Source organism: Nerophis ophidion, linkage group LG18 (genome assembly GCF_033978795.1).
Source record: "Nerophis ophidion isolate RoL-2023_Sa linkage group LG18, RoL_Noph_v1.0, whole genome shotgun sequence".
Taxonomy (NCBI): domain Eukaryota; kingdom Metazoa; phylum Chordata; class Actinopteri; order Syngnathiformes; family Syngnathidae; genus Nerophis; species Nerophis ophidion.
This window is the reverse complement of record NC_084628.1, coordinates 48,297,134-48,311,841: the sequence shown is the minus strand read 5'-3', so window position 1 is coordinate 48,311,841 and position 14,708 is coordinate 48,297,134. Positions and strand designations below refer to the sequence as shown.

Sequence of the window (14,708 nt, the reverse complement as noted above, 5' to 3'; positions counted from 1 at the left end):
GAGAAGACCGAAACATTAGAAAAAGGTTTGATGCTCTTCTCTTTCATGGCTGCAAACTGTAAAATGAATACTGGAACATTCCCTCTCGGAGCGAGCATGACTGTCCTTCCCACTGGCAGAATTATGCTATTGAATGTTGTCGGGTGTGCGTAATGTTGGCCGCTGATCAATTGCATTGGAAGAGTCTTCTAATTTCAAGGTATAAAATGTAGAAACAAAACGTGGATGTTAAAGTTACAGCTCATGTTGCACTTTTGTGTGATGGAGCACCACACACGCCCTGCCCGCCACGCTATAAATGAGGCCTGGGCGGCGCTCCACTGGGAGACACAATATGAGGATTTACAGGTGAGACCTTTCTCTTTTTCAAAAAAAAATAAATGCTTGTTTTTTTTCCATCACGGCATTAATTATATTTTAAAATGAAAATGTGTTAATTTTGATAGACTTTAAGCAAACATTTATTTTTGTGTGCATAGATCCTCACGTTGCAATGATGTATCGGCCTTGGTGGAGGTCTGCGGCGTACTGTACTTCATTTTCTGCTGATTTGTCCAGGGTAACATGGCTGGTTTTCCTGGTGTGCCAGCTTGGACTCCTCTTGAAGACCGAGGCTCAGATTCCAGCAGAGTGCATTACTAGTCCCACAAACAGACCACCTGGTATGTGCAGATCTGACACTCTCACACTTGAACTTATTACTTCACACATTTTCTTTTCCCTTTGCAAATACATTTTGTGGAATTTTCCAGTTAAAATCCCTTTTGACAGTCATACTTTGCTCACTCAGACCTTTCATACATGCACACTTGAGGAGGGAAGTGCACTTGGGCTTCAAACAACTCAAGGTTTACAGCAGGGGTCTCAGACACTAAACACTAAATTGGCCCGTGAGACCTTATTTTGCAGCCCGCACCTTGATATGTAAATTTAGTGTTAGTATGGCCGGCGAGTTTTATATGAATGGCGCATGACAGTGTCATATTTGCTGTAATACCACAATTTTCTCAGGGAAACCTGCCGGTTGACATGTGGTCGGGAACCATGTTGGCTTGACCGCTCTGTTCCATAGTAAAGCTTCACCTTCGGGAATGTAAACAAGGAAACACCGGCTGTGTTTGTGTTGCTAAAGGCAGCCGTGATACACCGCTTCCCACCTACAGCTTTCTTCTTTGACGTCTCCATTATTAATTGAACAAATTGCAAAAGATTCAGCAACACAGATGTCCAGAATACTGTGGAATTATGTGATTAAAGCAGACGACTTTTAGCTGGGATCGGGCTGGAAAAAAATGTCCTCTACAACCCGAGACATCACGCGTCATCATACCGACGTTTTCCACAGGATACTTCGCGCAAAATTTAAAATTGCAATTTAGTAAACTAAAGCGGGTGTATTGTCATGTGTTGCAATGTTAATATTTCATCATTGATATATAAACTATCAGACTGCGTGGTCGCTAGTAGTGGCTTTCAGTAGGCCTTTAAGAGTCTTTTTACGTGTTTTGGGGAGTCTTATTACGTGTTTTAGGAGTCTTTTTACGTGTTTTTAGGAGTCTTTTTACGTGTTTTAGGAGTCTTTTTTTACGTGTTTTTAGGAGTCTTATTACGTGTTTTAGGAGTCTTTTTTTACGTGTTTTAGGAGTCCTATTACGTGTTTTAAGAGTCTTTTTACGTGTTTTAGGAGTCTTTTTTACGTGTTTTAAGGAGTCTTATTACGTGTTTTAGGAGTCTTTTTACGTGTTTTTCGGAGTCTTATGTGTTTTAGGAGTCTTGTTACTGTTTTAAGATTCTTTTTACATGTTTTTAGGAGTCTTTCAACGTGTTTTAGGAGTCTTTTTACATGTTTTAGGAGTCTTATTATGTGTTTTAGGAGTCTTGCTACTGTTTTAAGAGTCTTTGTATGTATTTTAGGAGTCTTTTGACGTGTTTTAGGAGTCTTTTTTATGTGTTTTTAGGTGTCTTTTTACATGTTTTAGGAGTCTTATTACGTGTTTTAAGAGTCTTTTTACGTATTTTAGGAGTCTTTTGACGTGTTTTAGGAGTCTTTTTTATGTGTTTTTAGGTGTCTTTTTACATGTTTTAGGAGTCTTTTTTACGTGTTTTTAGGAGTCTTATGTGTTTTAGGAGTCTTTTTACGTGTTTTGTTTGGAGTCTTATTACATGTTTAAGAAGTCTTGTTACTGTTTTAAGAGTCTTTTTCTGTTGGAGTCTTTTTACGTGTTTTAGGAGCCTTTTTTATGTGTTTTTAGGAGTCTTATTAAATGTTTTAGGAGTCTTTTTACATGTTTTTAGAAATCTTATCACGTGTTTTAGGAGTCTTGCTACTGTTTTAAGAGTCATTTTACGTGTTTTAGGAGTCTTTTTAACATGTTTTTAGGAGTCTTTTTTACGTGTTTTTAAGAGTCTTATTACGTGTTTTAAGAGTAATTTATGTTTTAGAGGTCACTGTGCATCACTTAGGAGTCATTTTATGTGTTTTCGAGTCTTTTTTAATGTTTTAGAAGTTATTTGTTGTGTTTAGGGAGTCATTTTAAAGGTTTTACTAGTGATTTTAATGTGTTAAGTCATTTTATACATTTTTGTTTCGCACAAGAGGTAGACTATCTCATTCTGTCTTTTCTGGAATCTAATCATTTGATTTATATAATTATAACATTTTAATCATTCAATTTTATAAAAACAAATCGTCATTAATCATATTTATTTCTATATTTTTTTATATTGGTTTTGTATTTATTTATTTTTTGGGTTTTATTCAGTCATTGGTGGAGCTAAGGATAATATTTGAATATTGTTTTCAATATTGTGCAGCATTTTGGAAACATTGCTCTTGTTTAAATGTGCTGTACAAATAAAATGGATTGGATTTTATGTGAAAAAAAAAAAATATTATATATATATATATATATATATATACATTTTTTAATTTTTTAAGTCACAAAAAAAGCAAGTAAATCGTGACAAAACCATATCAAAAATGACACAAAAAAAGCAAAGGAAGTGAGGGAACAATACAAAAAAATAATAATACACAAAAAAAAAAGATACTGAATTTTTTTTAAATGTCTATAGGTTTAGAGTCAATATATCTCAGTAAAGGCTTCCAGGTTAGTTCCCATTTATTCATATTTGTAGAGTTTATTTACTTTAATTTTTTTTGTCCTGTCCTGCTTCTGAGGCAAATCATATAGTTGATATATCTTATTTTTTCATGAGTCATTACGTCCACAAGTTCATTTAACCATTTCCTGAAGTTGGGTGCAGATGGGGTTTTCCACTGTTTAAGATCAATCAATCAATCAATGTTTATTTATATAGCCCCTAATCACAAATGTCTCAAAGGACTGCACAAATCATTACGACTACAACATCCTCGGAAGAACCCACAAGATAAATGATAAATAAATGATAATGTGTGTGACAATCATTGGTACTTTAACTTTACATATTTAATGACCACACACCATACACACCCCCCCCCCCCCCCCCCCCCCCGACACATTTCTATTACATATAGGACAGAGTGTGGGTACACAGAACATCAGAGGGTCAAATGTGCGAGAAAATGAGAGCAGACAGTGTTGACAAACAATGTTGCAACCTTGTGTGGGAACCGCAGGTGCAGAAACACAAAAGAAGAATCCCTGTGGAATGCAGAAAACTGGCAGAGAACTTTTCCGTGCAACATTCATATTGTTGTTACTCAGCCAGCGTTTGTGGGTCTGATGGACCCCTTGCATTTTGTTGCTTTTAATGCCTCACAATCAAACACTTTTATGTTGAAATACTGAACAGATGTTTACTTTATCCCAATAAATACTGACTGAGTAACAACAAAATGAGGGGTAACATATTTTGGAAGTTCTTGTGTTTCTGAAGACCACCTCAACCCAATTATATCCCCGTTGTTTTGACCCAGAAAACTCTGACATAACGGTGGTGTGTGGCACCGAGCACATGGACCTGAGTATCTACCTGTGCCCGGTGTACCAAGAGCTTTACAACGAGACGCAGATGGTGCTCAATAACGAGTTCACCAAAGAGGAATGTTTCGGGGAGGCCGACTGGACCGCTGAGCCGCCCGTGTTGAAGTTCAGCTTCCCCATAAACGAGAGCTCCTTGACGTTGTGCGGGAATGACTTCAACGTACGTGCACGCTTTGCAATCTGAAATAAAAGCCTGAGACGTTCGAACGCAATTGAAATCGTCGCTCTCTGCAGATCATCAACCAGGTCGGCACGGGGGCGTTCGCAGACTTCTCCAACGTCCAGTTTGTCAACATCTCCGGCGACGTGACCTCCATCGACCCGTCGTCGGGTATGATCACCTACAGGTCGCAACTCTACTACAAGTTCTCCTGCCTCTACCCCATGCAGTATCTGCTGAACAACACCCAGCTGGGCGTGTGAGTGGAGCGGAGGGGGCGCCCCCTGACACCGTGTGCCGTCACTCCTTCACCAAACCTCCGCCTCAATTCGTTTCAGATCCGGTGTGAATTTGGCCATTCAAGACAACAACGGCAGCTTCATCAGCACGCTCAACTTGCAGCTCTTCGACGTAAGACGGGGGTTCTTAACCTTTTGGACTCTCGGGGGCCAAATGTTCTATTTCCCATTCAAATATTAACACTGACACTCATGCATACAATCACGTTTCAAACATTAAATGACGTTGTTCCCTTAGGGCAACATTGAAAGAGCCATATTGGACCAAAAACACAGAAAACTAATTTGTCTGGAGCCGAAAAAATTCAAAAAGCCTTATAATGAAGGAAACACATGACGTGAGTGTCTATATTAGCTATAATAGCCTACTATCAAAATGACTTTAAAAGTCTTATATAAGTGTTATAATGAAGCCAACACATTACTTAAGTGTCTAAATTAGCTACAGTAGCCTACTATAGAAATTACTTTAAAGGTCTTATATAAGTGTTATAATGAAAAAAAAGTCGGGAGTTTTTTTTGCGTTAAAAAGTCGGGAATTTCCTTGTCAAAAAGTTGGGATTTTTTTTAAAAGTGTCAAAAAGTCGGAAAGTATTTTTGTCAAAAAGTCGTAAATTATTTTTGTCCAAAAGTCTGGATTTTTCTTAAGTGTTAAAAAGTCTGCCATTTTTTTTTTGTCAACTCTGGATTTTTTTGAAGTGTCAAAAAGTCGTGATTTTTTTCTAAGTGTCAGAAATCAGTATATTTTTGGTAAAAAAAAATCAGAATTTTTTCCAAGTGTCAAAAAGTTGGGAGTTTTTATAAGTGCTAAAAAGTCGGAAATGTTTTTGTCAAAAAGTCATGATTTTTTTTGTAAATGTCGAAAAGTCGGGATTATTTCTAAATGTCAGAAAGTCAGAATTTTTTTCGAAGTGCCAAAAATTTGAGAAATGTTTCTTTGTCAAAAAGTCCGGAAAAGACAATGACTAAAACTAAATACTAAATAAACTGTTGACCACTTTCCCTCAGATCCACCACTTTACTTAAAACTTGAATAACTTGCATTTGGTCTGGTTGGTCAGGATGATCAGTACCAGAATCCGCTTACAGTCCCATCGACGGGTCTGCAGCTCAAGTCCAAGATCTATGTTGCCGTCACAGCCAGTGTTAAAAAAATCTGAATTTTCATTGTCAAAAACTTGTGATATTTTTCAAGTGACAAAGAGTGGTGATTTTTTTCCAAGCGTCAAAAAGTCGCAAACATTTTTTTGTCAAAAAGTCGGGATTTTTTTCCGAGTGTTAAAAAGTCGGGAATTTTTTTTGTCAAAAAGTTGGGTTTTTTATAAGTGTCAAAAAGTCGGAAATTATCTTTGTCCAAATGTCGGAAATTATTTTTGTCAAAAAGTCTGGATTTTTTGCAAGTGTTAAAAAGTCTGACATTTTTTTTCTGTCAAAAATTCGGGATTTTTTCAAAGTGTCAAAAATCTGTATTTTCTTGGCCAAAAAATCTGGATTTTTTTTCTAAGTGTAGAAAAGGCGAAAACATTTTTTGCCAAAAAGTTGGGATTTTTTCTAAGTGTCAAAAAGTCTGGATTTTTTTCCGAGTGTTAAAAAATCTGAATTTTCTTTGTTAAAACTTGTGATGTTTTCTAAGTGTCAAAAAGATGTGATTTTTTTTCTAAGTATCAAAAAGTTGCAACATTTTTTTTGTCAAAAAGTCAGGATTTTTTTACAAGTGTCAAAAAGTCGGAAAGTATTTTTGTCAAAAAGTCGGAAACTATTTTTGTCCAAATGTCTGGATTTTTCCCAAGTGTCAAAAATCTGTATTTTTTTGGTCAAAAAAATCTGGATTTTTTTCTAAGTGTAAAAAAGGCGAAAATTATTTTTGCCAAAAAGTTGGGATTCTTTACAAGCGTCAAAAAGTCGCAAACATTTTTTTTGTCAAAAAGTCGGGATTTTTTTCCGAGTGTTAGAAAGTCGGGAATTTTTTGGTCAAAAAGTTGGGATTTTTGTATAAGTGTCAAAAAGTCAGAAATTATTTTTTTCGAAAAGTCGGAAATTATTTTTGTCAAAAAGTCTTGATTTTTTCTAAGCGTTAAAAAGTCTGATATTTTTTTTCTGTCCAAAATTCTGGATTTTTTCAAAGTGTCAAAAATCTGTATTTTTTGGGTAAAAAAATCTGGATTTTTTTCTGTGTAAAAAAGGCGAAAATTATTTTTGCCAAAAAGTTGGGATTTTTTCTAAGTGTCAAAAAGTCTGGATTTTTTTCCGAGTGTTAAAAAATCTGAATTTTCTTTGTCAAAACTTGTGATGTTTTCTAAGTGTCAAAAAGATGTGATTTTTTTTCAAAGTATCAAAAAGTTGCAACATTTTTTTTGTCAAAAAGTCGGGATTTTTTTACAAGTGTCAAAAAGTCGGAAAGTATTTTTGTCAAAAAGTCGGAAATTATTTTTGTCCAAATGTCTGGATTTTTCCTAAGTGTCAAAAATCTGTATTTTTTGGGTAAAAAAATCTGGATTTTTTTCTAAGTGTAAAAAAGGCGAAAATTATTTTTGCCAAAAAGTTGGGATTTTTTCTAAGTGTCAAAAAGTCTGGATTTTTTTCCGAGTGTTAAAAAATCTGAATTTTCTTTGTCAAAACTTGTGATGTTTTCTAAGTGTCAAAAAGATGTGATTTTTTTTCGAAGTATCAAAAAGTTGCAACATTTTTTTTGTCAAAAAGTTGGGATTTTTTCACAAGTGTCAAAAAGTCGGAAAGTATTTTTGTCCAAATGTCTGGATTTTTCCCAAGTGTTAAAAGTCTGACATTTTTTTTGGGTCAAAAACTCGGGATTTTTTTGAAATGTCAAAAAGTCGTGATTTTTTTCCAAGTGTCAAAAATCTGTATATTTTTGGGCAAAAAAATCAGAATTTTTTCCAAGTGTCAAAAAGTTGGGAGTTTTTATAAGTGCTAAAAAGTCGGAAATGTTTTTGTCAAAAAGTCATGATTTTCTTGTAAATGTCGAAAAGTCTGGATTATTTCTAAATGTCAGAAAGTCAGAATTTTTTCCCAAGTGCCAAAAATTAGAGAAATGTTTCTTTGTCAAAAAGTCTGGAAAAGACAATGACTAAAACTAAATACTAAATAAACTGGTGACCACTTTCTCTCAGATCCACCACTTTACTTAAAACTTGAATAACTTGCATTTGGTCTGGTTGGTCAGGATGATCAGTACCAGAATCCACTTACAGTCCCATCGACGGGTCTGCAGCTGAAGACCAAGATCTATGTTGCCGTCACAGCCACCAATCTGACGGACAGGTAAAGCGCCTGCTTAGTGATCCTGCTTCTTTTCAAAAGTGGAGACGAAAAGACACGTGATGATCTTACCCGCAGGTTCAACGTGCTGCTGGATCGATGCTACGCCACCACCAGTCCGTATCCCGACTTCGACGCCTACTATGACCTTTTCATCGGGTGAGTACACAAAGCGTCCCACTTAAGGTGACACTTCCACTTTCTCTGCCGGAGGACAAGACCCACGCTTCTCTTTGTCCTGCTAAGATGTACACGTGACGCCCAGACCAAAGTGGAGCTCAACGGCCAATCTCAGGAGGCGCGCTTCTCCTTCGAGGCTTTCAGATTCTTGGAGCACAGAAATCTGACCGTGTCCACGTTCTACCTGCATTGTGTCACCCGGCTGTGTGAGGTGGCCACCTGTAGCGCCCTTCTTCCCGTAAGTCTCGCTGATCTTCAAGCAGGATGAATACATTTTTTGAGGTATTAATGCTATTGATACTTTAACAATATCAACACACCACTTCCTTGGTCTCTTTCTCTTCATACAATTGTTTGAGCAAAACCAAGTCAATAGTACACAATAACTATACAAAAACAACTACCTGCCAAATAGTACCTGTTAGTAGCTGCTAACTTCCTGTCGTCAACAAAGTTCCATCTACACTTAACTTAAAGTTCACTGAGCACTTATTCCTTCATATTATTTCGAGCTAGTGCAGGGTCGCCAACCAAAAATGTTGAAAGAGCCAGATTGGACCAAAATGATAAAAAACTAATCTGTCAAAGCAAAAAATTAAGTGTTATAATGAAGGCAACACATGATGTAAGTGTCTATATTAGCTCTAATAGCCTACTATCAAAATGACTTTAAAAGACTTATATAAGTGTTATAATAAAGACAACACATGACGTAAGTGTCTATATTAGCTATAATAGCCTACTATCGAAATGACTTTAAAAGTCTTATATAAGTGTTATAATGAAGACAACACATGATGGAAGTGTCTATATTAGCTATGTTAGCCTACTATCAGAATTAGTTTAAAAACCTTATATAAGTGTTATAATGAAGACAACACATGATGTAAGTGTCTATATTAGCCTACTATCAAAATGACTTTAAAAGTCTTATATAAGTGTTATAATGAAGACAACACATGACGTAAGTGTCTATATTAGCTCTAATAGCCTACTATCAACATGACTTTAAAAGTCTTATATAAGTGTTATAATGAAGACAACACATGACGTAAGTGTCTATATTAGCTCTAATAGCCTACTATCAACATGACTTTAAAAGTCTTATATAAGTGTTATAATGAAGACAACACATGATGTAAGTGTCTATATTAGCCTACTATCAACATGACTTTAAAAGTCTTATATAAGTGTTATAATGAAGACAACACATGACGTAAGTGTCTATATTAGCTCTAATGGCCTACTATCAACATGACTTTAAAAGTCTTATATAAGTGTTATAATGAAGACAACACATGACGTAAGTGTCTATATTAGCTATAATAGCCTACTATCGAAATGACTTTAAAAGTCTTATATAAGTGTTATAATGAAGACAACACATGACGTAAGTGTCTATATTAGCTCTAATAGCCTACTATCAACATGACTTTAAAAGTCTTATATAAGTGTTATAATGAAGACAACACATGACGTAAGTGTCTATATTAGCTCTAATAGCCTACTATCAACATGACTTTAAAAGACTTATATAAGTGTTATAATGAAGACAACACATGACGTAAGTGTCTATATTAGCTATAATAGCCTACTATCGAAATGACTTTAAAAGTCTTATATAAGTGTTATAATGAAGACAACACATGATGGAAGTGTCTATATTAGCTATGTTAGCCTACTATCAGAATTAGTTTAAAAACCTTATATAAGTGTTATAATGAAGACAACACATGATGTAAGTGTCTATATTAGCCTACTATCAAAATGACTTTAAAAGTCTTATATAAGTGTTATAATGAAGACAACACATGACGTAAGTGTCTATATTAGCTCTAATAGCCTACTATCAACATGACTTTCAAAGTCTTATATAAGTGTTATAATGAAGACAACACATGACGTAAGTGTCTATATTAGCTCTAATAGCCTACTATCAACATGACTTTAAAAGACTTATATAAGTGTTATAATGAAGACAACACATGACGTAAGTGTCTATATTAGCTATAATAGCCTACTATCGAAATGACTTTAAAAGTCTTATATAAGTGTTATAATGAAGACAACACATGATGGAAGTGTCTATATTAGCTATGTTAGCCTACTATCAGAATTAGTTTAAAAACCTTATATAAGTGTTATAATGAAGACAACACATGATGTAAGTGTCTATATTAGCCTACTATCAAAATGACTTTAAAAGTCTTATATAAGTGTTATAATGAAGACAACACATGACGTAAGTGTCTATATTAGCTCTAATAGCCTACTATCAACATGACTTTCAAAGTCTTATATAAGTGTTATAATGAAGACAACACATGACGTAAGTGTCTATATTAGCCTACTATCAACATGACTTTAAAAGTCTTATATAAGTGTTATAATGAAGACAACACATGATGTAAGTGTCTATATTAGCTATAATAGCCTACTATCAAAATGACTTTAAAAGTCTTGTATAATGAAGACGACACAGTAATAGCCTACCATCGAAATGACTTTAAAAGTCTTACATAAGTGTTATAATGAAGACAACACATGATGGAAGTGTCTATATTAGCTATGTTAGCCTACTATCAGAATTAGTTTAAAAACCTTATATAAGTGTTATAATGAAGACAACACATGATGTAAGTGTCTATATTAGCCTACTATCAAAATGACTTTAAAAGTCTTATATAAGTGTTATAATGAAGACAACACATGACGTAAGTGTCTATATTAGCTCTAATAGCCTACTATCAACATGACTTTAAAAGTCTTATATAAGTGTTATAATGAAGACAACACATGACGTAAGTGTCTATATTAGCCTACTATCAACATGACTTTAAAAGTCTTATATAAGTGTTATAATGAAGACAACACATGATGTAAGTGTCTATATTAGCTATAATAGCCTACTATCAAAATGACTTTAAAAGTCTTGTATAATGAAGACGACACAGTAATAGCCTACCATCGAAATGACTTTAAAAGTCTTACATAAGTGTTATAATGAAGACAACACATGATGGAAGTGTCTATATTAGCTATGTTAGCCTACTATCAGAATTAGTTTAAAAACCTTATATAAGTGTTATAATGAAGACAACACATGATGTAAGTGTCTATATTAGCCTACTATCAAAATGACTTTAAAAGTCTTATATAAGTGTTATAATGAAGACAACACATGACGTAAGTGTCTATATTAGCTCTAATAGCCTACTATCAACATGACTTTCAAAGTCTTATATAAGTGTTATAATGAAGACAACACATGACGTAAGTGTCTATATTAGCCTACTATCAACATGACTTTAAAAGTCTTATATAAGTGTTATAATGAAGACAACACATGATGTAAGTGTCTATATTAGCTATAATAGCTTACTATCAAAATGACTTTAAAAGTCTTGTATAATGAAGACGACACAGTAATAGCCTACCATCGAAATGACTTTAAAAGTCTTACATAAGTGTTATAATGAAGACAACACATGATGGAAGTGTCTATATTAGCTATGTTAGCCTACTATCAGAATTAGTTTAAAAACCTTATATAAGTGTTATAATGAAGACAACACATGATGTAAGTGTCTATATTAGCCTACTATCAAAATGACTTTAAAAGTCTTATATAAGTGTTATAATGAAGACAACACATGACGTAAGTGTCTATATTAGCTCTAATAGCCTACTATCAACATGACTTTAAAAGTCTTATATAAGTGTTATAATGAAGACAACACATGACGTAAGTGTCTATATTAGCCTACTATCAACATGACTTTAAAAGTCTTATATAAGTGTTGTAATGAAGACAACACATGATGGAAGTGTCTATATTAGCCTACTATCAACATGACTTTAAAAGTCTTATATAAGTGTTATAATGAAGACAACACATGACGTAAGTGTCTATATTAGCCTACTATCAAAATGACTTTAAAAGTCTTATATAAGTGTTATAATGAAGACAACACATGACGTAAGTGTCTATATTAGCCTACTATCAAAATGACTTTAAAAGTCTTATATAAGTGTTATAATGAAGACAACACATGACGTAAGTGTCTATATTAGCTTTGTTGGCCTACTATCAACATGACTTTAAAAGTCTTATATAAGTGTTATAATGAAGACAACACATGATGTAAGTGTCTATATTAGCCTACTATTAAAATGACTTTAAAAGACTTATATAAGTGTTAGAATGAAGACAACACATGATGTAAGTGTCTATATTAGCTATAATAGCCTACTATCAAAATGACTTGAAAAGTCTTATATAAGTGTTGTATTGAAGGCAACGCCTGACGTAAGTGTCTATATTAGCTATAATAGCCTACTATCAAAATGACTTGAAAAGTCTTATATAAGTGTTGTATTGAAGGCAACGCCTGACGTAAGTGTCTATATTAGCTATAATAGCCTACTATCAAAATGACTTGAAAAGTCTTATATAAGTGTTGTATTGAAGGCAACGCCTGACGTAAGTGTCTATATTAGCTATAATAGCCTACTATCAAAATGACTATGTGTTGCAGGCTGAAGCAAATCTTGGTTGACAGAAATGTTGAAATGTAATATTTATTCTACACATTTGTAGAAGATTAGAAACCATTAGTACATCAGAGGCTACTCAGAAGGTGAGGAAACTCCTGGAAATTGGTGCTAGTGTAGCAAGTATTGGTGTACGTTAGCAAACATTACTCCCTGGCAGATTCAAGAGTGTGCTGGCTGCCAAGGTAGCCAGTCTGGGCTAATAGCTCGGAGGTCAGCACAATTGCCTCTCACACGGACGACCAGTCTTGCGTTCCCGTGCGGGACGGTTTAAAGGAAGGAGGCCAAACCACCTGGGTTACATAGGTGGCCTGACCTGGACCTGAACCCGGGTTGCTGCGGTTGCCAAGTGAGCTTTTAGCTCGGTGGTCAGCACGCAAGCCTCTAATGCCGGCATTTAGGAGTCATGTTTTTTAAAAGTTATTTTATAAATCAAATTTCCTAATAAACTTCAGTCCCAAACAAACATATCAAGCATGTTAATAAGTGTCCTTCTTGAACAATATTGCAATGTAAAATGTGTGAATATACAAATGTATCACATAGTTATGATTTTTTTTAAACCTACAAAGTCTCCAAGGCAGACGCGTATTAGAAAGTGTCCAGTAACAAACGTGTTCACATTATTTAGCTTGCTGCTGTTACGTACGGGAGGAGTATAAATGGCACAGACAACAGGGGGCAATATTGCTCTATGATTTATTGTATATATTAACTATATTTTTTATAATAGTCAAATAATAAAAATATAAATGAATGAATTGGATTGTGAACTAGATCCAAAACTGTATGTGGTGTGTGGCTACGTGTAGAGATCGACTGTTGAGTGTTACCGTAAATGTTGGACGAGAGGAGGGACAAGGCAGCGCTCAAAGGTCCGTGAGGCAAGCAAGAAGTCGGGGGCTATAGCGGATGCGAAGAAGGTCCGTGTCCAAGCGGGGGTCGAGGATCGAGGAGGCAGTCCGGGAAGAACAGACGAGACTCGGACTCGTGGACGCGGGCACGGAGGCAGACTGCTGGGGAAGACGACAAGGAAGGCACAATGAAACACTGAGGGGGAGAACACAGGGAGAGCAGGATTGCATCAAGCATGTAGACGGCCTACCGTACGGGAACGGATGGTTACGTTCCGGCCCGGGATAGCAGGTTGAGCAGACTTATCTCGGTTGGTGTGATCATCAGCGCTCCAGGTGTGCTGATTTCTGGCGATTGATTGCAGCTGCTTGCTGCCGCCGGTCTGGCGCGCCCGGGACGTGACAACCGCGTCATGAACGTAATGATCCATTGTGGCCACCGTGTGTCGCCAGAAACAACCAGTTTGACTCATTTCAACCTTTTTTAATAATCAATTGCATAACATAACACAAGTATGTACCTTCCTGCTGATATCACATCACATCAAAATCAGTATCGGTCTATATTCAAGGCTCTTATATCGGTGTTGTTTTAGAAGTGATAAAATTGCATGGGGTCAGCCGAACATGCACATTTTTTTCTAAATTTTTCCACACTTTTAAAAAACATTTTGATTATATTTTTCAGGTTTGAATGAGTAAAAATAACGTGTCTTATGCAATTTTATATGAATTGAAAATTTCGACGTCATTTGAACAAAAGGCCTTCAGAGGGTTAAAACACATTTTAAACAAAGATTTGAGAAAAAAAAAGTGAAATAAAATATGAATTCAACATGTTTTATGCCAATTGAATGATTAAATGACTTTTATATAATTTATATCAAGTGTTTTTCATTATATCATTTTACATCATATCATTGCTTTTGAAGTATTGAAAAAAATTGACACTAATATTTTTAAATTTAACATTAAAAACCCCTTATAGTAAAACTTGTGTATAAGAAAGTAAAAAGAAGAATGATGGCCAAAATACAGCAAAATTTTACTGAAAAGACGAAAATGTCAGCTTTTGTCGCCTGAAGGTGTTTTTTTAATCAAATGTGTATATTTCATTGTACAGCAAGTAATTGTACAAATGTTTTAAATTGTATTTATTGAAAGTGTAATAATATCAATGTACAGGAAAACAATAAAACAGATATTTCAATGTGTATTTAAACGTATTCTTATCCTAATGGCACCAATTTGGTGTGATATCAGTTCAAATCAACCAGCTGGTGCCAAGCCCATTCTCCCTAAGTGAGCTTTTCTTCCTGTCACACACAAACAAGCAATGTTATATATAAACGTAACTCAACATGATGTTTTGTTGTTGTTGAATGTCTGCCTGCTG

At 34.9% G+C, this 14,708-nt stretch overlaps 1 protein-coding gene across 1 annotated transcript in view; it reads left to right on the top strand.

Moving 5' to 3' along the window:
- Positions 1-334: 334 nt before the first annotated feature.
- The window catches only part of LOC133537402 (zona pellucida-like domain-containing protein 1), a 16,351-nt gene continuing 1,977 nt past the window's right edge, over positions 335-14,708 (top strand). The window contains exons 1-8 of the mRNA XM_061878410.1: positions 335-348; positions 559-662; positions 3,923-4,149; positions 4,224-4,408; positions 4,488-4,560; positions 7,630-7,727; positions 7,803-7,883; positions 7,971-8,142. Coding sequence (XP_061734394.1) covers positions 335-348; positions 559-662; positions 3,923-4,149; positions 4,224-4,408; positions 4,488-4,560; positions 7,630-7,727; positions 7,803-7,883; positions 7,971-8,142 — 954 coding nt within the window. The remainder of the gene's footprint in view (positions 349-558; positions 663-3,922; positions 4,150-4,223; positions 4,409-4,487; positions 4,561-7,629; positions 7,728-7,802; positions 7,884-7,970; positions 8,143-14,708) is intronic.